Source organism: Coloeus monedula, assembly GCF_965178545.1.
Source record: "Coloeus monedula genome assembly, chromosome: 1".
Taxonomy (NCBI): Eukaryota; Metazoa; Chordata; class Aves; order Passeriformes; family Corvidae; genus Coloeus; species Coloeus monedula.
The window spans coordinates 43,188,168-43,210,881 of record NC_138781.1 but is presented as its reverse complement, the minus strand read 5'-3'; the positions used below and the strand labels follow the sequence as shown (position 1 = coordinate 43,210,881).

Sequence of the window (22,714 nt, the reverse complement as noted above, 5' to 3'; positions counted from 1 at the left end):
CTCCCCACAACAAATCCAGATAACCAACCACCCAGCCCTACTTACTCAACTCTCACCAGTTTCAAGTGAAGGAAAGTAAATGAGTACATTGGTTAGATATTTCTCTGCTGAATTAATAAATGCTGTCATCTGTGGAGGACTGCTGTTTTGGAAAGATAAAGGGGGAAAATACAGAGTGTAATAATACAGGAAAATCTGCTGTTGTGCTTAAGTAATAAAAATTCTTGTATGTGTGCTGAAAAAATAGATGAAAAGCACAAGAAAACAAGTATGCTTTGAAACCTTTGTTCTTGACTTTCTTGAAACTGTAATAGGTAAAATTTTCCTGTTACACTGAGTAATAAATGTAGTAATAAGTAGTTTTGGAATATAATTTAATGTTGCTGTCAAAAAATGAATCATTATTATGCTTAGAATTAATATATAAATTCCTGGGAACACCCCACATAATAATTTAACATTTTACTTACGTATATTCTTCCCAGATGTAATCTTTTCTTTTGTACTCTGACTTTTTTGTCATTGATTGGTTTTCCCCTTTTTTTTTTTTTGTCACTGCTACCTCTATTTCTGCAGGAACAAGTAGGTTATTGGTAAGTATTTCAACTAAATCAGACTTTACAAAGTTTTGCCTTAGTGAGGACCTCTTTTTTTTACCCTCACTTACTTTGGTAAAAACTTTGTAGACAACAGACTAATTGTCTGTAAATGCTGTGCTTTCTCAGGCCTCCATTATCGCCTTGTTTGTGTAGTAGAATAATAGTTCTCAGATTCTCCGAGAGACTGTCTTCTGCATGCTTTCCAGCAGCATCGTTATCTGTGCTGTCTTCTAAGATGCTGCCTTCTCCTGGGGCTTGCTCCTTTGTTCTTGTCTGCTGCGTTTCAAGTGCAGTGTTTACTTTGTCTCTCCCATTTCTTTTTTTCGTAAGACCTCGTATGCATTTTGGCCAGTTTGCTCAGAAGACTTCTCTGCATCCAACAAGATGCTCTGTTTCACGTGTTCAGTTTAGTCATCTTTGTCAACCATTATTCAGCCATTTTCACATCATACCTCTTCCCTTTTAGCTATCATTAAATATATTCTCAGCATGGTATAGCCACCCTCTCCTCTCTTATTATCGTGCTTCATGTAATTTTGATCAGATTTGTTGCACTGTACAGTCAAGTTTTCAAGATATTTACACCTGTGCATTTTGAAAAAGCAGGACTTGATTCTTCTTATCGTGGAGCAGCTCTTCCTATACTCTCTTTTCAATGATGTGATTTCTAATGGAAACTTTTTCTTTAACCCTGAAAGTAGTGACTTTATTGACAGTGTGAAGTAGGGCAGGGGAGTGTAGACAAACTGGTTCCCTGCACTTAAAAATTGGTAGTTGTCTTGCCAAATTACTCAGTTACTCAAGAAGTGCCTTCTTCTGACAACAGAACACAGTTGTCCTGTCTGTCTTCCTCCACTTGTATTGTGAAATGATGAGTGGAAAGACTTTTTTCAGGTGTTTGAGGAAAATGTTGCTCCAGGCAATAAGCGAAAATTGAGGGAGTAGCAAAATTCAAGAAGAAAGAGAAAAACAAACGTCTATGTTCAGGAGAGACTGGGAATGGGAGACAATTCTTCCTTTTTGAATTGTGGTGGGTGAGTTAAGAAGAAAAAGACATTGGGAATATGGGGTATCTCTGAAGCAAGAGTTTTCAGGCATTTCATTTGCTTAAAAGTTTTCAGACTTCCAAGCTGGCCTGCAGTGAGTTATTTGTCATCATCTGATAATGCAAGAACTGAGCTAGTTAGACAGGTTGATCTTGCCTGCCGAGTGTAAATAAAATGTTTGTGCCCTGAACAATTGACTATACATTCTGGCTACTTGCTGTCTGAGGAAAGTAGTCAGCTAGGCTCACAAATGTGCCCACCCTGGCTGAACTTCATATTCAGACAACAACTCAGCTCCACAAGGTTTCACCTGAGTGGCAAGTGGCCCCACTTGTGTACAGAAGCCTCTGGAATGGTGATAGGGTTAGTTTCTTCCCATACTCCTGATGCTACCCTGCCAATGTGGCTAGAGGAGCACCTTACTCTTGTCTCTGCTTGCCAGAGATCTGATGATGGAGCGCCATGAGAGAGAAGGAAAGTGTCTTTCCTTTGTTGTCCTTGAGTCAGATTTTGGAAGGGAGTCATCACACCTACGTGTAAAAGATAAGTGTGTTTCCTTGGGTTCTCTCACTTGTGCCCCTCCCTTGGGAAAGATGCAGTGGAAGTGAAAGATATTTTTCTGGGCAAAGTCTCATTGTTAAATGGAGTTTTTGGTTGAAAATATGTTTCTCAAGCATCATAAGCCAAAAGCTAAAATCATCTGGGCTTAGGGTGTGGGTGGAGCATTTTTTTACATGAAAACTGAGGCTTGCTCCCAACCAAAGTTTATATTGAGACTTGTCAGTCTTCAGCTGCTTCAGATCCATTGAGAAACTTGTGGTATGGATCTGTCTGTGATGAGACAGGTGTGATGTGTCTGACATGCAGGTATGAAGGAGTAAGTTAAAGAGTGAGTTAATAGCTTACAAGTCACTTAAAAAACTGTTCTTGTTTATGTGCTTGTCAGTTTGAAAGTGCAGATACTCTAAGACTTTGGATGATGGAGGCTTGAGCAATCTCTCATTTAGCTTGACTACAGATCCCTATGGATGATGGGATGGGAGGGTAACACCGACCCACAAAACAGGTGGAACTAAAGAGGTCTTTCCTTCTCCCTTTGTTGGGTGCTTGCATCGATCTGAAATGTCGCTCTTAAAAGGCTGTTCCTCTAATAACAGCTGTTCTTATTTTTCTATTAAAAGTTAATATCAATCTTTCCACAGGTCTTTTCTGCCTGTAATTTCATCTTCTGGTTTGCAAGATATATTAAAATTGGGCTTTTTATTCTCTCTCTTAATGGTTGTGTTCATTCATTTTTCTGAAACTGCAGCTGTCAATTATAATCATCATCACATGTTACTTTTACATTGATAATAGACACCTGAAGTTGTGCAGTTGATAAAGGCTTTGTTTACGAGTCAGAAAATGTCTTGTTCAATTTCTCTTCTTCGTTCTGTACTGCATTATTTTTCAGTGATTGTTACTGAAGACCTAACTTCCCCACTTACCAAGATGAAGGAAGCTGAAGAAGTTATGTAATAAGATTCTGTCTTTCATAACTTTTTGCTTAGGAGATGAATTATTATCCAAACATGTCTTTCCTAATTATTCTGTGGAATCCGTAACTAAAATAGTTCAGGGGGTTTTTTTATCCCCCACTTTATCCCCCCTTTCCCACTGAGTTCTGTGGCACATTTAAATCAGAAAATACAAGAGAAAATTCCTTGTTTCCCTCAAAAAATTCACAGGTTTATTTACTTCAGTGTTATGGCACAGAAGTGGGGAAGAAAACCCCACTAGATGATGAACCTGGAATCAGTCAGTGCTTATTTGTTCTTATTGTGGCTCAGTTTTCTAGTAAAGACAGAGCTTAGAATGTTTGTATTGTGTTCCTTATTTCTGTTTGATTTCCTATTCTCTCCCAAGGTGAGGGGAGTATTTCTTTATTTCTTTCCATCTCCAGAAGTCTTTCCAGATGGTGCTGTATTCTCCTGGCTTAGACAATTGTCACATAAGGAAGGATGGAAGGTAGAGAACCAGATGTGATTTTTCACTGCGACATTTTCTTCCTTTACAAAAAACTTATGTCCATAAAATGGCAAACTTTCTCTGAGTAGCCATTTGTATTGCCAGCTACAGCACCTAGTAATTTTCCTGTAGAAGGTTCCCTGGGAACTGGTAATGCTCTTTTTTTTTTTTTTTTGCTTTCTAATTTAAGTATTTTTAAAAAATGTTAGTTCTTTGTTCTTGAATTTATTGTGAAATAATTTTCATATTCTGTTTGATGGCTAGGGTAAACTTGCCAGTAAGATGTTAGCTGTATTAAAGCAGTATGCTTTCATGTACAAAGCTTCATGGTTTTGGGCTTGCAGAATGACTCATTCTATTTTTCCCTTTCATCTGTCTGAAGAGAAGAGAGAATTCTGTGGCCATATAATTCTGATAGACCATGTGGTCTTTACTGGACAGCTTTTTTTTTTTTTCCTTCTTCAAGTTTTACAAATTAGTTTATAGATGAAAGGCGTAACAGAGTTTTTTCTTGACCAGGACTATTATTTCACCAAGAATCTGAATTATTTCCATTTATTATTCTACCATTCTTAAAATCTTACTTCATAGTCTTCTACACAGTTGAACAGAAAAGGAAGAAGTGGAAGAAATAGAGGCATTATGCTATGACTTAAAAATATTTATATTTTTGATATATATTCTTATTAGCCAAGCTAGAGAATGTGGTCTAGGTGAAAAAGTAGGTGGATGCTGAAGTAGTTGGGGAAAAAAGTCCTGCAGCTGCTCTAGGAAAGCAATTCAAATCAAGTATCACGGTGGTCTGCTTTGGGTCTGTTTTCAGTCAACTCTTTTTTGGAGGCTAGAGACTTGAAAAAACTAAGTAAAATGCTAAACTTGTAAGCACTATGGAGGGCAAAATTTGGGTTCATACTTGTTTTTAACAAGTTAGAAGAGTGCTCATAATTGATTAAAAAAAGACAGATGAGAGTTACTAAATGTGAGCAGAAATACAACACTAAAAATGGAATTTGGCTAGCAGCAGTTTTGCTGAAGATTTAGGGGTTGTTGTGAGACATGAGAGGAATGAGCCAGTCACCTGTTGGTTTGTTTAAAATGTACCTACCTATATATACACACATAAATGAGATATCGCTGTGTATAGATAGATCTATATATAGCTGACACCTAGTTTAATGGAACAATGTGATAGGTAAGTATTAATTCCTGCTTAGGACTTGTGAAGTCTTAGACTGAGAGCTCTGCCCAGTTCTTGGCAGTGCACCATGGTAAGGCTGGAGAGAGGCCAGAGGACAACAAGAGCAATAAAAGGTTTAGGCATCAGGGCCTGTGAGGAAAGACTAGAGTAACCTGGTTTTTTTCAGACTAGGGCGAAAAGGTAAAGGGCACACACTTCCCAGTGTCTACATGTGTTTTGTACTGAGCAGAGTTACTGACTGTTTTCCATGTCTACTGAACACGTAAGAAGTAATAAACTCTTTTTTTGTGTGGTATTGTTTCCTTTTTAGCAACATTATGCAGGCTTTCTTTGTATGATAGTCATTTTGCATACCATCCTTATACCACCATATTTACTGGATGCTCTGTTTCCGCATGGTCTGTACTTCTTTTTCTAAGTACCGAAGAGCATGTGTGAATATGTAAGTAACACTTGTCAGGCTTCTTATTCTCAAGTACACCTTAGAAAAGGTGTGTGGATGCAAGGATTTCTCTTATGATTTCTTTAAATGCAAAACAAGGTGGACTTACCCATCTCATTTGAGAACACCAGGATACAAAGACTTCAAATAGTAATATGCTGCATACTTTAAAAGAGCAGCCGCTCCCATTCTACTTTTAGTTTGCCTTTCTCAGTGTTCCACTTACGTTTTCTACTGATCAGGCCGATGCAATTTTTTTGTCTTGGTGCAGGTTTCATTTGTGCTTACCTCTTGCTACAACTGTTTAATATTGGGTGAAAGGATCATTCACTCTTCTGTGCGAGTCTAACACGGCTTCAACATGTTTCCTTTATGTGCAATTCTGTGACACTCTGCACTGTGTTGTCTGGAAGCTCTTAGCAGTTCTTTTTTTTTTGCACCAGGAACTAGATATTCCAGTATAAGTGCCAGCGTGATTTTGTAAAAGTCTTAGAGATCCAGGATTGTTATTCATTGGATGTTTTGTGTTTGCTCCACTGCGCACTGAAGTGCAAGTTAAGCAGTCTGATGTTTGCAAAGCAAGGCAAACACAGTAAGGTATCACTAAGAGGTTGAAACTGGTACCAATAGAATGAGTAGCCACCCATCAACCTGTCCCTGTGGGTAGTTATCAAGCCTGCCAGAAATGAAAATTATGGGTTTGATAGATGGATGTGGGATTTCTTGGCTAACTGGAAGTTCACTTGCAAGAGATGGTGGAGCTTGAAGAAAGTGATACTGTCAAGAGAGAATGAGAGACAGAATTCTCCTCTGATATAAGTCCTGATACTTAAGCAGGTTTAGTTATTTCAGATTTTCTGTGCCACTTTGGGATTTTCTAGTAGCTGTACTGCAACTTTCTGTTCTGTCTCCATTTCTTGTAATTGTACTTTTTTTCCAGGATTTTGGTTTCATTTTAAGTAAAGTGTTACTTTCAGTATTACAGTCAGAGTTGTGAAACTAGATGGTGGGAGCTTGTAAGAATTTGGGTCCCTGCCCTCCTAAGGATGCAGCTGTAAAAGTCAGCTAGAGGTGTGTGCTTGCTCAGTTTTGGTGCTCAGTTCTTTAGTGCTGTACTTCTGTATGCAGGGAATGGGGTGGGAGGTGGTTTTTCAGCTGACTTGAGTGTGTCCCAGGCAGAGTTCTCTACTATGGGAAAAGGAAGGTCAACTTTGCAGTTATGTGCCAACAGTGACAATGCTAACACAAAGGCGATGGTTTGTCACCTTGGATAAAAATAAGGGATGCTGTGAAATCAACTACTTCCTAAAAGCTGGATTTTTACCTGGACCTGTATATTATCTGCTGTGCTCTCCTTATAGAGTGAGAAAGTAGTTAAGTTTCATAGGTTTTTGGAACACACTTCATGTGATGCTAAGTCATCTGATAACTGCTTCTGCTTTTTTGTCTAAATGTCTGTGAATTGATTATCTACAAAATTCCATAAAACAAGTCGTGTGGAGAGCAAGTTATTTCTGACCTGTTGCTGATTGTTAAAAGTCATGTGAAACTTTCTTTAAGTTACTGGAATTGTTCCTTGAGACTGATGGTAAAAACAAACATAGGCTATAAATGTTGTTAGCCTGCTGGGCAGGGGTACAATAGAGTCTTTGTTCTTACAGAGTGGTTAATTGTAAACTGGGTCATGAAACTATTGCCTTCACATTTGAGGAAAGGTGGGAAAATACCAGCTTTTTAAGGACCTTCAGCTGGCCTGTGGACAGTGTAGATTGTTCTCTTATTTATATTTTTCAGATACAGTTAGAATAAAGTAAATATTATGTCTGTAGTAAAAATAATTGTTCTTTGGGGTTACTAAACGGAGTTGGAAATAGTAATTTCCTTCATGCAAAACTTACACTATGCATCTCTTGGGGAAGATGGCTAAATCCAGGAGCTGGATTGCAGCGGAACATTGTGAAATGAGAAATTGGATATCACTTGTATTTAAAGAATGTTTCAGCAAGTGTTATGAGCCCAAGGCTCTTTTTCTGCTATTATGCTAGTCTCTGGCATGCAGCTAATTGTGGTCACTGGAAAAACATATTTTCCACAAATACACCTTTTACTTCCATCAGCTAAGTTGTTCCTTAAAGCTTATTTAAGTCCTCTGTTCTTTGGGTTCTTCAGTTCTGCACACTGAGTAGAGCTACAGAAGTCAGGTATCCCAGCCTTGCTGTGTCAGGAGGATGTTTGTGGTTGTTTAACCATTACCTTCACATCCCCCCTGACACAGTACAAGCCACAACAAAATGTATTGTTAAAATACTTACTATATTGCTAGAACACAGATCATTTACTAGGTTTAAAGGCAGGTGCATGGTAGTAAAAGCACATTCATCTGTATACTGTAGGTGGATAACCTGAAAGATTTGACACAGACATCTATCTTCAAGCATGGTTTTAAGTAAAAGCAGTATTATTATTAAATTAGCGTTATTATCATTATTATTATTACCTATTATGTTTATTATTATTATAATAATATTATTGTATCAAGCTCTCTGTAATATTTTATTTGGATTAAAACATTTCCTCCAAGAATTCCTGGGATACGTACCTTCTTAACACTGTTAACTTTAACATTGGTTCTAAGGATCTGTTGGTGGTGGTTGTCCCTGCCCCCTGTCACTCCCAATTGCGTGTGCTCATGACTCTAGGGAATAAGCTAGAAGAGTTCTGTCCAGAAAGCAGAGGGGACTTGTTAATGACTGTCCCAGTGCTTAACTAGCCATGAACATAAATGTTAACTTGCTGTAATGCAAACCCTCCCTTCTGTCACAGCAGGACTTGGTCTGAAGCATATAAGGAAGTTAGAGGCTTTTTTACATGAAACTGTGTTGTCAACTACGCCTTATAGAAGCATAGAAATGAAAATAATGCATGGGTCTTATAGTCTAGTCACAACCTAGTAATCAGCAGCATTGGGGTGATAAAGATTGAGAGAAAATTTACCCTGGGTCAGTTTTTGAAGAAACCCATTCTAAAACAGTAATGGATAGGTTTGGGTGTTTGGATGACTGAGATACTAAGTTTGATTTTAGTCATGTTGAGATGTAGCCTGGGTGAAGGAGGTGACACAGTGGCTGAAAGGTCACTGATAAGGCTTTCAACAAGTAAATAATTCCTTTCAACTAGTTTTTTCCGAAAGACGTTTCTCTGTGCTGTGCTTATTGATCTGTGGTTGTAACTGTTGTTTGTAAAGATGTGGGTTGGGGAGGAGGATTAAAATTAGGGAGAGAAGAGCAATATTTAAACTGGAGTGTAAGATTGATACAAAGAAGAAATAGATATGACTAAAATTGGAAGAAGCAGAACAATACTTTATCTCAGGAAGTGGTTTCCAGCACGTGTTCAGCTGCTGCCCTAAGTTCCTTAAGGTTGTTACTAGTTGTCCTCTTTGACTTGCTTCCATTAGCTGCCCATAAGAAATAATTTTTTGATAAAGGAAGTGCAGTAGTTGTATTGAGTGCTAATGCTTCAGGTTAGTTGCTTGATCTACATCTGGATAATAATTAACAGAAAAGATGAAAATTCTCAGGCATCAGTTACTTGAAAGTACAGCATCAAGTTGCTTGTCATCCTTGACTGACTCGGTTTTTGGTGGACTCCCAAGGTTAGAAGTACAAAAGCAAGAGGCAACAAACTAAAACATGTGGGAGCAGGCCCAGATGGGCATGTTGGTGGAAGGTGCAGTGACCTTTTATACAGGCCTGCATCATTACTCTTCAACAGCACCAGAGAGGAAGTTGTGCCTTTGTGCTGAGAGTGGATGTAGATTAGATATTTTTGCTGACTGTTGTCCTGTTGGACAGTCTGCCTGTAGGTGTACTCCTTAACAGCTACTACGCATCGAGATCCCTGTTGGTGGTTTTTTTGTCTCTCACTTGTGTGTTAATTATTCAGTAGATCAAAATCAATCAGGCTTTTCTGTGGGCTGTAAAAGTTGTCCAGCTGATCTTGTCCTTTAACTGGAAGACTGCTGTCTTTGGCAATGACATAAATTAAGGTATTAAGCACTTTTGTCATAGACTGTTATGCAGTTGCATCACAATCCAGACTGTCTTAATTATTCTTTACCCCATGTTGCCTAAGGCGGTGACCTCAAAAGCTAAACAAGGTCATGCTTGGCTAGGATGAGAGCAGTCAAATTCAGTGCTACAGGAAATATTAGTGATTCAGTAGGTGAGGCAACACCCCTGAGTTAATATTTTCCCAGTGCCCCAGACTGGTAAAAGATGCTGCAACTTGTATGATGAGATGTAAAACCAAGATCCTTGGTTAAAGTTTCAGTGCAATTCCCGGTAAAAATGAACATGTTAATTCAGGGTTCCAGCCCAAGTTCAAATTTTCATTCCTATGTCCTCTACACATTTGTAATTTCTGTTTTAGTAGAGTCATATGATCCTCTTGCTCCTGCCCTAAACTGTTCTCAAAGTTGTTGGGAAAGTTTGTGTTCCAGAGGTGCTGACAGTGTTTGCAGAATGATTTCCAGAAATGATCCATTTTGAGATCTTTTGAAATCAAGGGAATTCTATTATGTAAAAAAATGTCAGGTCAAAAATGAAAAGCCTCCAGGATTTCTTTTTTCTTTCTTTTAATGTGTGCAGAATAGCTTTTTGGCTTATATATATATATTTACTATATGGTTGAGTATGCTCACACGTATTTTTATTTTCCGTAGGATTCAAGTGCCCTGTATGTTCAAAATTTGTATCTTCTGATGAAATGGATTTACATCTTGTGATGTGTTTGACAAAACCAAGGATAACCTACAATGGTAAGAAAGAAGTAAGCTGATAATTATTTAATCATTTTAAACATCAGTGTGATAATAATCCTTTACTTAATAAGGTATTCTGGTAACTAGTTTGGTGGACTCAGAAATTATGTATTTTTTTTTTGCTTGTAGTTTATTTTTTTCAAATTAATTCCTAAGAACTTGGTCTTTTTTTACTGCATGCCAATATAATTTGCCCTGTGTTGTGCAAATATAAAATTTTTCTTGTTTGAATGTGTTTATTCCATTTTTTGACCACTGGTGAGTATGTGTTTGTGTTTATTGTCCAGTTGAGATATGTGTAGCTTACACATCCTTTCATCTAATGACATCAGGTAGTGAGGTGGGTCAATCGAGTCTCCTGGGGGCTTTATTAAGAACTGTTACTTGACATGCTGTGCATTTGCACATTATTCAAGAAAATTACCCTTTCTTGAAGGAACTAAAGAACTTCTTCTTCGGTTGATTCCATATGTGATACTTCACAATGACTGTTTATATGTTTTTGTTGTTTTAATTAAACTGGCCAATATCAAATGAATCACCTGTAGTAGCACTGGCTTTTCTCCCTACTACTAAGCTCTCCTTCTAGGCAACCTTTAATGCAAGGCAAACAGGACTTTTGCCACTGAGGTTGAACCTGTCAATCACTGTGGGTTAGGCTGACACTCAGTTCTATGGCAAGCACACAAAAAACCAGGGATTAGAAAATCATACTGAAATTTTAGTGCCTGCTTTGACAGAAAATCTTACAGTGCATCTTCAATGAGATTAATGCCCACCAGTCATCCAATGTCAGAACAGAATGCAGTTAGAAATTGTAGAGAGGAGAGGGAGCTGAACTTTTTTTGCAGGTGAACAGCAAGAAGCTGAAAGCTGGTGCTTGCAAGTTACATCAGGGAAAATCTGGTTCCGTGTAAAGTAGGAATGTCACATAATGAGGGTGGTCAAGGCACTTGAAGAGGTTATGCAACTCCGTCCTTGAGCAGTTTAGTCTACCTTGGTTGTGCTTTGAGTGAGGGGCTGGGCCAGAAGACCACCAGAGCTCCCTTCCAACATAAGTTATTTATTACATAAATAACCTGCAGTGTCATGGGCTCTTTGACCCTCCAGGCACCTTGCTGTTATGGTATTCTATGCTGGACTTTTTTATTGGAACAAGTCTGGAGAATGTTTGGACCCACCTTATTCTTCGGATAGCATAATGCTATCCAATACTACTGGCCCTTAATTGCAAAAATAATTTGAAATCGTATGCTTAGAGTTGTGAAATCCATTTGAAAGCACAGTACTTAGGAAAAGTAAATATTTCTTTTTTCTTCCTGGTGTTACCACACATATATTTGAGAAGATTGACTTCATCTAACAGAGAGGGCTTTTTTTCTCTTTGTTTTTCCTTTTTAAATTTAGATCTGAGCATTTTCCAAGATAAGTTGTGTTCTGAGGGATGTTGGACATTGGAAAGAAGAGAAGCAGGCAGCAAAATGCACTTGGGATCAGTTAGGGTGGAGCAGGAGGAGGCAGACTGGCAGAGAACAAGCTCTGGCACTAATCCATCTGATGGGGTGTGCACAAATTATGAGTTGACTGGCTGAAATCCTTTGCCCCTGCTGCTTCCTACACGTACATATGAGTGCACTCAGCTGGCTTAACTTTTGTTCAAAGATATGGCAATTACATAATGTAACCTCTCAGAACTATTTATGATGTTTGTTTGAATCACAGTGGTGCCGTATTCAGACTCCTTTTGCCTTCTTGCACTGTTTCAGCTTACACTGGGCCATCTTGTTACCTTTGCACAGTATTTTAAGTCAACAAATGAGCAGAAGTAAAACCTGTGAGTGGCAGCTGAAGCCACTATGGATGATCTGCAGCATGACAAAAGTGGTTGTGGGCAATGCAATATGAGTTAACAGGAGGATGCCATCTCTCAGTTTAGGTGTCTGCTGTACAGTGAGCCTCAGGAACTTTTTCTAGGAAATGGTTATATAAGTGTGAAATAAGGAATTTATCAAATTAGGTAGGCTGGTTTGAGAGAGATACTTACTTAGAAGTATGGTCTCATTTTCATAAACACTTCATGGAAGTGTGCATTGATCCTTGTGGCTCCAGTTGGTTAGCTCCTGGAGTCACAGTCTAAATCTTAAATTATAGCCTATAGCTGGTTATTTAAATTCCTGCAGCACAAAGAAATTGAGGATAGGGCTTCTTAGTTATGCAGTGCTAAGTTGTTACTTTGTGGTATGCTTGTGGTCCCTTTAATGCAGCTAATGAAGGAAAATTAACTAGCAGATTGGTTACTTAATGCTGCCATGATTTCAGGCCTAGACCTGCACATGACTGTCTATATGCATGCATTTTTTTCTTGTCTATTTTGCTGTTTGTCATCATGAGAGGGAGTGATGAACCTGCCTTTTGGCCATGGGCTGAGGGCATCTCAAGTTTTGTTTGAGAGAAGAAAAGATGCTGCTGTCAACTTTTGATACCTTCTTCCAAAATGGAAGGCATCTCTTTAGGCTTTACTTCCTCATTGTTATCTTGGCCTTATGCCATATATACTCGAATAGAGCCAACCAGGCATCATTTGTTTGTGTTAGTCACTGATAATTTCCCAGTCCTGTTATCACTAGAAGGAAAAATATCTTTTTTCTTACTTTTTTTCCCCCACACCTTCTTTTGTCTCTGAGGTTTGTGTTGCAGGTAGATGAAGGGAGCCTTAGACTTTGCAGGTGCAGAAATATTTAGAGATTGAGCAGTTGGATTGAACTGTGCTTATGTCTAGTTCTGTTCTAGATGTTTCCTCATGATACCGTAAATGTATTAGTTGTTTTTTCTAAGAAACACCAGGCAGCAAATTGTATGTATTTTGTCATTCTGAGAAGACAAACCTTTCTTTTTAAATATGAGTCTAAGGCATAGAGTCTCCCCCAGAAAAATGTTATAAGACTGCTTAGTTGTGATTTGAAGTTTAAATAAATTAATGAGTCCTCCCAGCCGATCTCTAATTGCTTTCTGAGCTACCTTTGTGCATTGCAGTTGGCAGTTGAAAGGGTCGGTGAACTGCAAACTTGGGCAGCTGTCTGATTTACATGTGTTTTCTGAAAGAGTGGTCAAAAAATTGTCTCAGTTCTATGCTGGAAGTTGTGCTGATTTTCATGTAAATATATCAGTACATTTTATTGGCCTTATTCTTTCAAAATCATGTGACTTGCCTGCAACAGAGATCTCATTGCTGACTCAATCTGGCATGTAAAAAGAGCTCTTTCTTATTTTCTGTGGAACTTTGTTCCACATTTCTTAAACTACTTGTGGTGTTCACACGTGAACCAATATACAGGCATTTTTATACAAATGCTGGTTAAATGAATGGTATTGTGCAAAAAACATTGTGGTGTTTGGTGATGTTGTCTTGAAAAACCTTTCCTAGCAATTAGCAAATACTGTTAGTTGCTGAGTTGCTGAGGAGCCGGAGTAGGTCCCGTACACTGGTTAAGCACAGGTTGCCAAAAGCCAGTTTTATGAAGAAAGTGGGTTACTCGCTAGTTGACAGGATTGTTTTAAAAAGACTGCTGAAATACTGTGTAGCTATACCTGTTCCTTTGAGCTTCTTCACAGTGTTAAATGAGGCCCCTTGCACCATCTTGTTCAAATTTGTCATGGTGACGAGCAGGGAGTCCACTTAGGGACTACTCTGTGAAAGGTGTTTCTTACACTGTAGCCCTGTGTTTTGGTCAGGCAGGGACATTTATATGTGAATTTCCTCAGTGCTTTGGAAGCAACTTGCCTTAAACTCCTTGCTGATGATTAGAGGCGCCTGGTGAAGTTTGGGTTTTGAATATAATTATTGTTTATTTTGTGTTGTTACAATATTGATACAGCTTTTTTCATTGGAAGATGTTTTATAAAAAATTGAGGAGACACTGGGGAGATTTGTGACTTTAGATGCTTCACGACAAATGCACCCAATTCCTTCTGATGAAACCCTGCAGTTGGTTCTGAAATAATTCTGGTTTTCATTTTTAAAATCCTTTGTTTGTTTCTCGGCATACTTTATAAGACTCCCCTATATTTATTATTATTAGAGGGCCCCTCAGAGGGCAGGGATAGCAGCCTGGCACCTGGCCAGATAGGGAAGCCAGTGACCCTGGAGAGCTGGGGAGAGCCAGTCAGCTCACTAGAGTGGTTGGCTGGCTTGGCGAGCCAGCCTGTCCTCTTTCAAAAGTTTTGACTGAATTAGCACATTCCTGTGGAATATTTTGGGTTTCATCAAGTCAGCACTTTCTGTTGGAATGGTGTTCTACTGGAAACTTTCTAAGCTGATCTCCTCAAAGCTGCTGCTCAGGGGTGGTGCTGCTTTGACATCAGTGCTGCTCTCGCTCAGACCACTCTGCATTTAATTCACATATGGCAGTGGGTCTGACTCTTGACCAACATGTTTACTCAGGTTCATTTTAAGGAGAAAAGCTTTCACTGGTGTAATTCAGAGAGGAAGCATGTTGAGACATCCAGTGCATGAACTGCTGAAGGTTTTTTCCTCACTTGAAGTAAAGGATTCGTAGTTTTTCTTTTTAAATTACAGCAAGTGAATTTTTTAGACCTGTCATATTAAAAAACAGCAGGAGATCAGACATCACAGATAGTAGGGATTATAGATATGATTTTATATTAAGAGTTTATCCAATTTCTTTGAAATTGAGAATTACCATGTGGAAAACTATTACAGACAGAATATTAAAAATTAAGGTATGTATACCAGAAGGAAAAACAGGATTGGAACTCAATGTGCTCTTCCTGCCTGGCAATGTTTTCTGGGGTGTTTGGTCTACCACCAGACACGAAGAGTGGAATGTTCTGATGCCATCTAACTAAATTCAGAGAATCACAGAATATTCTGAGTTGGAAGGAACACACAAGGATCATTGACTCCAACTTGTAAGTGCATGACCCACACAGAAATTGAACCCACGACCTCGGTGTTTTCGTACCATGCTCTGACCAACTGAGCCGATCTCAAATTGACTTGGGCCACGACAGTGCAATTGATTCAGATTAGCAAGGATGCAAAGAATGGTTTTGTAATGACTTAAACACACTGATCTTTGTTCTAAATCGATTTGAGCTGTTGGGTTAAGTTTTGTCTTGTGAGGAGAGCATTTCTTGCTGGGACTGCCACATGCTGCAACTTGCATGTGAGCAAGTGTCAGGATCTTGAGTTGGAATCTGTGTAAGCAGTAATCCTTCTAGAGGACTTGTCATCATCGAAATGACAGCCATAACATGCATTTTGATCCAGAGTAGAGACTTAAATACTGGCATGAGTCATCTAAAGGACTAAATAAAAATATTTTGGAAACATTCTTTGTGAATGGGGCTCACCTAATTTTTAATAACACAAGTTATAACCTTTGTTGATTGCTGTCTGTTTCAGCATCTTTGGGGTAAGATACTTATGCCAGAACTTGAGTTCATATTGCTCAGTAGAAGGAAAGAAAAACCTTGCACATTCACCTAATATTTGAAGCACCAAAATGCATGATTCTGGTAGTCCTGCCCACTGCAGTGACTTGGTTTGCTTGGTCACTTCTGTGCACCAAGGGAGAGTATTTTATTCAGCAGGGCTGGTGCTCTCAACTGTTTTGACTGATACACTCAAAACTTAAGGAATGAAAAGAATTATTAATTTCAAGTTAATTTCTCTGCCAGGGTTCCTGAGATCATACCCTGAAAGACCTTGCAAAAGGGCATCTTGCCAGTCTGCCTGGAAAAGCTTAAGCCTTCCTCCTTGTCCTCATCCTTTAATAGGACTAGACTTTCAGCAGAGCAGTACAAAATAATGCTAAGGCACATCAGTTATTTCATTCCACTTTATCCAAGGTGTAAAATTCTCCATAGAATTTCTTGATTCTTTCATTTTAAAAGTTTAACACGATTCTTGGCTAAAAGTTTCTAGCTTCTTACTCTGCCCTAGGAGGTTCTGTGCTCTGTCCTCAGGGATGCTGGGGAGGCAGAAGAACATACTTTAAAAGGTAGTTTAACAGACTTGTAAAAAGACAGTTATCCCCTGCTTGCAATTAAAATAGTGGTATTTACTCTTTCTTTTGATCTTTTGTATTTGTGAACATCCTCCAGAATAGGAGGTTCATTCAGTTTCCCTAATGCTATAAAACTGTTTTCTTCAGTAGTTCTTGAAGATATAAAGAGCTGTTGGACTTTGAGATTTTGTTTAACGTGGCGACAGTGGAACATTATTATAGTAAATAAAATTTTCATCTCAGACGTTTGCACAGATGTTCTTCTGTGAATTAATATAATATCAGCTCAGACTTTTCATAACTTGTCTTGCAAATAATTATCAAATTTCAGGAGGGAATTGTCATATTAAGAAGAGAAATTGTGTTTGATGTAATGTTTGATTAAAATATATTGACTGGTTTTTACTTGCTCCCTTTAAGAATTGTTGATAATGTTTGAACAAGAACTTTCACTGATGTTCACCAGTCTAGGCCAAAATAGCTACTTGTCCAAACCAGACTGCTGAGCGGAACAGTGGCAAACTTAATTTCTTCCTCTGTTTGTTCAGTAAAGCTGTATTCCTGCCATCCCAAATCTCTCCTTCAACAGTTTTTGGTACCTCACAGAAGAGCATCACTGCAAAAGCAGCCTGTTACACTTCAAGTTTGTTGGGAAGGGAGATTGTTCATCTTAAAGAGTAATGGTGATAAATGTCACTAAACAAAACCACAGTCTAGTTCAACTTGTGCAGGCTGTGCCTGCCTCCTAAAGGGAGGAGGTAGGACCTGCTTCAGTGACCCCATTCCAGCCTCAGTCCCTGGATGAACTGGGTCAGTCTGTTACAGTGTGACGTTGCAGCACTTTCAGAGGCTGCAGTCTCTTATCTTTCCTCCACACCCACAAACTGTCAACCCTTTGCTATGGAGCCAGAAAACTAAGCTGTGTGTTTGTAATGGTGTGGCTGTGAAGAAAGCTCATCAAATGGGAACATAGTGTAACTGACAGGGAAGTACTTGGAATGTCTGGAGAAGCAATTCCCAGAACTGCAGACTGCCCCATTTATCTCAGCAAGATATACTCTTGGAGATGTAGTGGTGGTGGTTGAGGTATCAATATTGCTTATTATTTTACTTTTCATGCAAGAGAAAGGGGGATATAGATTTATAAATAAGCTATGACAGCTCACTTTCATGGTTCAGGTCAGAAATGCTCAATAGATGATGCTGGATTTTCTTTCTTCTGTAATGAAGTAAAGTCGACATGCTTGGATCCTGCTGAGAAGGACACAGTGCAGAGATCACATCTATTAATATCTTAAACTTTGATTTGTTGTGCATGTGACTTACTCTTTTAACAAGCCTTTGGGGAGAAGTATTTTTTGCACACTTTCCCTTCAGCCAGGCCTAAATCTGTTAGACTGAGCTTGCTGTGACAAAGCCATGGCAAATCACTCCTAGCCAAAATAGCTGCAATGTCACCTCATACTTAATTCAGTTCTTGAGAACAGGACAACTTTTTTTCTCAGTACACTGGGATTGCCTTTATATAAATGCATACCTGTGCCGTGGGAATATTTTATATGCAGCACTGGATAAATACAGTAAAGCTTTTGTCAGCTATAGAACAAGCCTGTTTCTGAAAGAAATAGAGAAAATGGGATCATTCATGCGCTGAATAGCTCAAGTTATTTCTTTTGCATATATGCCGCTCCTTAGCCTCAGATACTGCTGTTGTCTTGCTGTTGCACTGACAGTGCTGCTGAAGTCAAATGACAATTTTTGTCCTAGAGAATGACAGATACACCTGTGAACCAGTGCTGCAAGGAGCATCTGCGGGTGACACAAGGAGAGATGCAGCTCGGGCGAGGAGGGGGCCCGATACCTGCGCTGTGTGTCACTGTGCCTCTCTTACATAAGGGCAGCGCAGTGCCGCCTGCAGCAGAAAGCCCAGGGACAGCTCTGTCCGCTCGCTGGGCTCTGACTCCGCAGCACGTGATGCGGGCAGACAGGAGCTACCTTCCATGCCTTGCACTTAATCACTCTTCAGCTCTGAGAGGTCATTCAGAGGATGTCATAAATCGCGTCTGCAACTGCTGCAGTCTTGTGACCGCTGGGAACTTAGCTCCAGGGGAAAAAACGTTCCTAGTTTTGCTAGTTTTGTATGGTAATTCTGCAGTCTTTAAAGCTGATACCTCTAAACCCTTAAGATTTTACTCATTTGCTAGCAGCAATCTGCTCTTTTTTTTTTTTTTTTCTTCTTAGTTGCCTTGTGGAGACAAAACCTTGAAAATATCCCTTTTCTAATCATAGAAAATGGATTTCATTTGCTGGATTTTGAAATAAAACTACTTGAATTCATTGGGTTTTAAAAAATAAATGCCAGACTACATCTCACTGTGATCAAGTGATCTATGTAGGATTTTCATAGTATTTCCTTCTCTAAATTCCTCACTGTTTTGCAGGAACGAATAGAGATTATTTGCAGGTCAGGACTTTCCTTCTTTTTTTTTTTTTTTTTTTTTTTTTTTTTTTTTTTTTTTTTTTCCCCTAAAGAAGTATAAAGGAATAAGAGGCACTCCTTCTGGCTCAGAAACTGCCCCAAGGGCAGCTCAATTTGAAAGGATTGTCGTTTGTAATTTATTTTTTTCTCAAGATTAAAATCTTGCTTTAAAACCTGCTACCCTGTGATTACTTACATAGTCTTGTGCTTGTGAGGTGCAGACTCAGCCATTCAATGTAGAAAAGAAGTCAGTCCAGCTTTTGTAGGGGACTTCAGTGATAAAACAAGCCAAACTCTTCAGAAACAAGCTGGGTGAGAACACTGCTGGTGTGATAGAGTACTCTCACTTCTAAACTGGAGATTATTATCACTGCTTACACAGGGGAAAAGATTACCAGTTTCTAGTATTTTTAAAAAAATCCAGTGATTCTAGAACAAGCTGTAAAACACCTACTGACACAGGTACAAAATACTGGACTTGCCTATTGTATCCTCCCTGGGAGAACCTCCTTGCTCCCCGAAGTTTGTGTAACTTTGTCTCACGTTGCTACAGATTTGCTCAGCTTTAGAAATTACCCCAAGTTCTAACACACAGCTGAAACATGAGAAACTTCACTGGTGTTTAGTGCTGAACTATATTAACGAACCCTTGTTAAAATTTCCTCATAAAAACCTCAACTTCCATTTTAACCCAGCACTTACAGCTATCTGTAATTTGAAGCTGTATCCGATTTTCATCATTTTGACTATGTTCCTCATGCCCTCCTTCCTTGTGTGAAGTTTCATTAGATACTATTCATGTGTAATGTTAAACATTTGATAGCCCCTGTGTAGCTAAGCAAGAATGTAGTATTCACTGTTAATTTTTAGCCCATAAATAATGTTTATTGGTTTGGAATGAAGAGATGGAGGAAGGAATAGTTTGGTTAACAGTTAGGGGGTTTTTTTTTCTCCCTAGTTCCAAGGAAGTCTATTTTAATCTATGGCTTTATTAGCTGAAATGGTGTCATAATGGTGTTCAATAGTTTTGGTAGCCTCTAAATTGAAAAAAACGAGGAGAAAAATAAAACTTTAATATGGCTGTAGAAATATACTGCCAGATTATGGGCATGTAACTTGGAACAAATACTGGAGAACTGTCTTTGGGGACTTTTTGTTTTTTAAACATATCATCCATGTTAATCTTTTTGTGTTACTGTTCACGAATGATCATGATTGCTGAATACTGTTGAAATTGTGCTTTTTTATTTCACTTAATTGCTTTAAAATGTAAAGGAGGGTTTATTGGTGGTTTGGTTTTTTGTTTGCGTTTTTTTTCCTCCTCTTGCAATTCAATACCTACATACTCAGTATCTCACTGGGATAGTAATAACCTGTAAGTACCTGTTAGCACCAGAAATACTGTATCTCTATGCTTGCTGCAATAAATTATAATACTGGATAATGGGTTAGTGTAGAGTAGAAAAATGGAGATAACTTTGAAAACTCTGACTCAATATCTGATGCTATCAGAACCTTTTGCATTCAGACATGTTTTGCATTCCATCTATATCACAAGGATAATTGCATTTAAAAGAGGAATAGCTTGTAAAAAGCAGTCTGTCTGCTGTGAACAGAAAAGACAGACAAGTAAAAATTATGCAGTGATTTATATCCTTGTCCCATGTATGCACGTTAACACCAGACATTGTGTTAATCTGGAGAAGGCTGATCTGGAGCCTGCTGGGAAAAGTACCTCTAGGCCTAGCACCTGGCACAGGGGTTAGTAAGCCAGCCTTTATGCACACTGAGTTTTGGCATCAGTGTTTTCATTGTGTGTTGCTTGGTAATGCATCGTATCTTCCCTAAGAATAGTGTCTTAGTCACACACACCTGCTTTTTTTCCCCTCCTCCTGTTTTACCTTAGGCTCATAGTTTCATCTTTCATGCCATCTCCCTATGCACTCATTTTGCATCAGATCAAACCAAACTCCTCTGCAAGCTTGCAATGAGTCAGTTACTTGGCCAATGTTAAAAGACTGGAAAAAAGACTTGGCAAAACTCATTGTGCTCAGGGCACCTGTAGGAAGCCTGGAATAGGACAAAGTGAACAAAACATGGAATCAAATCCTTCATCCAACTTCAAAACGAGTCACCATTAAAGTAACCCATATTGCCCAGACTAATAGGATAGATAACTTGATCTGTGCTGCTTCTCTTCATTCTGTCTCTCTGACTCTGTTTGGGGACACTTCCTGCCCTACCCTTCCTTTCTGTGAAGTTTTCTAATGCACTTGTTTTATCTGCCTTCTGTCAGGTGAGAGTTTGCACAGATTTCATTAGGCCAGTGTGTCCCCATCACACTCCTAGTTTATTGCAGACCATGAAAAACGAAACTTCTTATTTGAAAATCTTTGCAAAGCAACTCTGGCTTCTGGCCATAGTTTATGATGGTGAACGGTTGAAGATTTGCCATTTGGAAAACTCTTCTCTGCAATGTTTTTGGTCTCCTTTTGGGTTGGGGATAAAATAAATTCAGTCACTTTAAAAAGCTGACAAAGCAAAAGGGATTTCCTAAACTCTGTGGGGATCTTTTTGAACAGCCATATCAACATCCTGCACCTTTGAGATCTTATCCAACTTAGATCTTTCCTTCAGCTTCATCAGACAGTCATCTTCTGTTGTTTCCTCTGCCACATCTGTGCTCTGCCTTACCTGCCAAGTTTTTAAGAACATTGTTGGTGATAGCATCCAGTCTTGATTTGGAAAAGTTGCTCATTTTAACAGACTTACAGCATCTGAGTAAAGTCTTCCTTCTGATGGTAAAGCTATTGAAGAGACCTGTCTCTGTACTGTATTTGGAAGGAAATCTTTACCCTTCTCCTGACCACAGTGGTAGTTTTTCTTCATGAAATCATTAACTCAGATATCCAGGTGATTTACTACCAGAAGAAGCTTCTATAGATAAATGTTCTTGGCGTTATATGCCTGGCTGGTTGTGGTGGGGTTGGGATTTTTTTGTTGTTTTGATTAGTTAGTTGGGTGGTTGTTTTTTTGGTGGGTTTTGGTTGCTGTTTGTTTGGCTTTGGGTTTTGTTTCTTTACCTTTGGTAAAGAAGTTATCTGGTATGCAAGACAAGCTGGAATTCGGGTCTCTCTCCTTTTTCTTGAGTGTACCCTTCTTGGTGACCCTGCCCGTTGCTTAAGCAGAAACTGTGGTTCACCCACCTTTGAACTGGATTTCTGGATTGCAGACCCAAGTTTTTAACAGGCCTAAATTGATTTTTCATCTACCATAACAGTTTCTTAGTGCTGATATGGATTGGTGGGTGCATATAAGTAGCACTTAAATATTTTGCTTTGTTTTACTCCTGAACAAAGAAAAACAATAGAAGATCTGCATGCGTGGATCCCACACTTTTGTTCTTTCTTGCCTGTTTCTATAAGTTTCCTTCATCCCAGCTCTATCTCCAGCTCCCTGTAAGAAACAATCCTCTCTAAATGCAGCAGACTCTGTCAGCAATACGTGCTGGTTGCCTCTGGCCATTTAATCAACCACTCCTCCTTTTGTAGCATACTTGTGGTGTAAGAACCTTTTTGATGGTAAACTCAGCCTTGAGAAGTGTAAATCATTCTTACCTTATGGGAGCCAAGGAGGATGTATTCCCCAAGTGATTCTTTCTTTATGCTGTTTCCTAAGGTATCTTGTTTTGCTGCTATTTTGTTTCTCGTGGGTTTGCCCCCTTTACATGCTGCTTTTAACTCCTGACATTCAAGATTAACACCCGATACCCTGAGAGGTCATGTAATACTGATGAAAAACCAAGAAAACAGCCTGCAGGCAGCTTCCTTATTCCATGTGTTGCAATGAGCAGCTTTGTTTCAGGCAGCATGTGCTGGGCTACACGGTTCATGGTGGGATTTCACAGTGGGGCACAGGTTTTCTACGGCTGCATTCAAGACTTTTTCACCCAATTACTTCCTGAGAAGACAATAGTTAGAAGTATTATCTCCCAGAAGCAGCGTTTCTGACAGGAGCAGGGTAAGCCTTGGGACAAAACACAGCATGCCAAGGAAGACTCTTCAAGGTACCTCTTGGGTCATTCAAAAAACA

At 39.0% G+C, this 22,714-nt stretch overlaps 1 protein-coding gene across 1 annotated transcript in view; it reads left to right on the top strand.

Moving 5' to 3' along the window:
- ZNRF2 (zinc and ring finger 2) overlaps nucleotides 1-22,714 on the top strand; it is a 55,011-nt gene that overhangs the window by 21,191 nt on the left and 11,106 nt on the right. Inside the window, 1 exon segment of the mRNA XM_082299045.1 lies at nucleotides 10,016-10,111. Coding sequence (XP_082155171.1) covers nucleotides 10,016-10,111 — 96 coding nt within the window.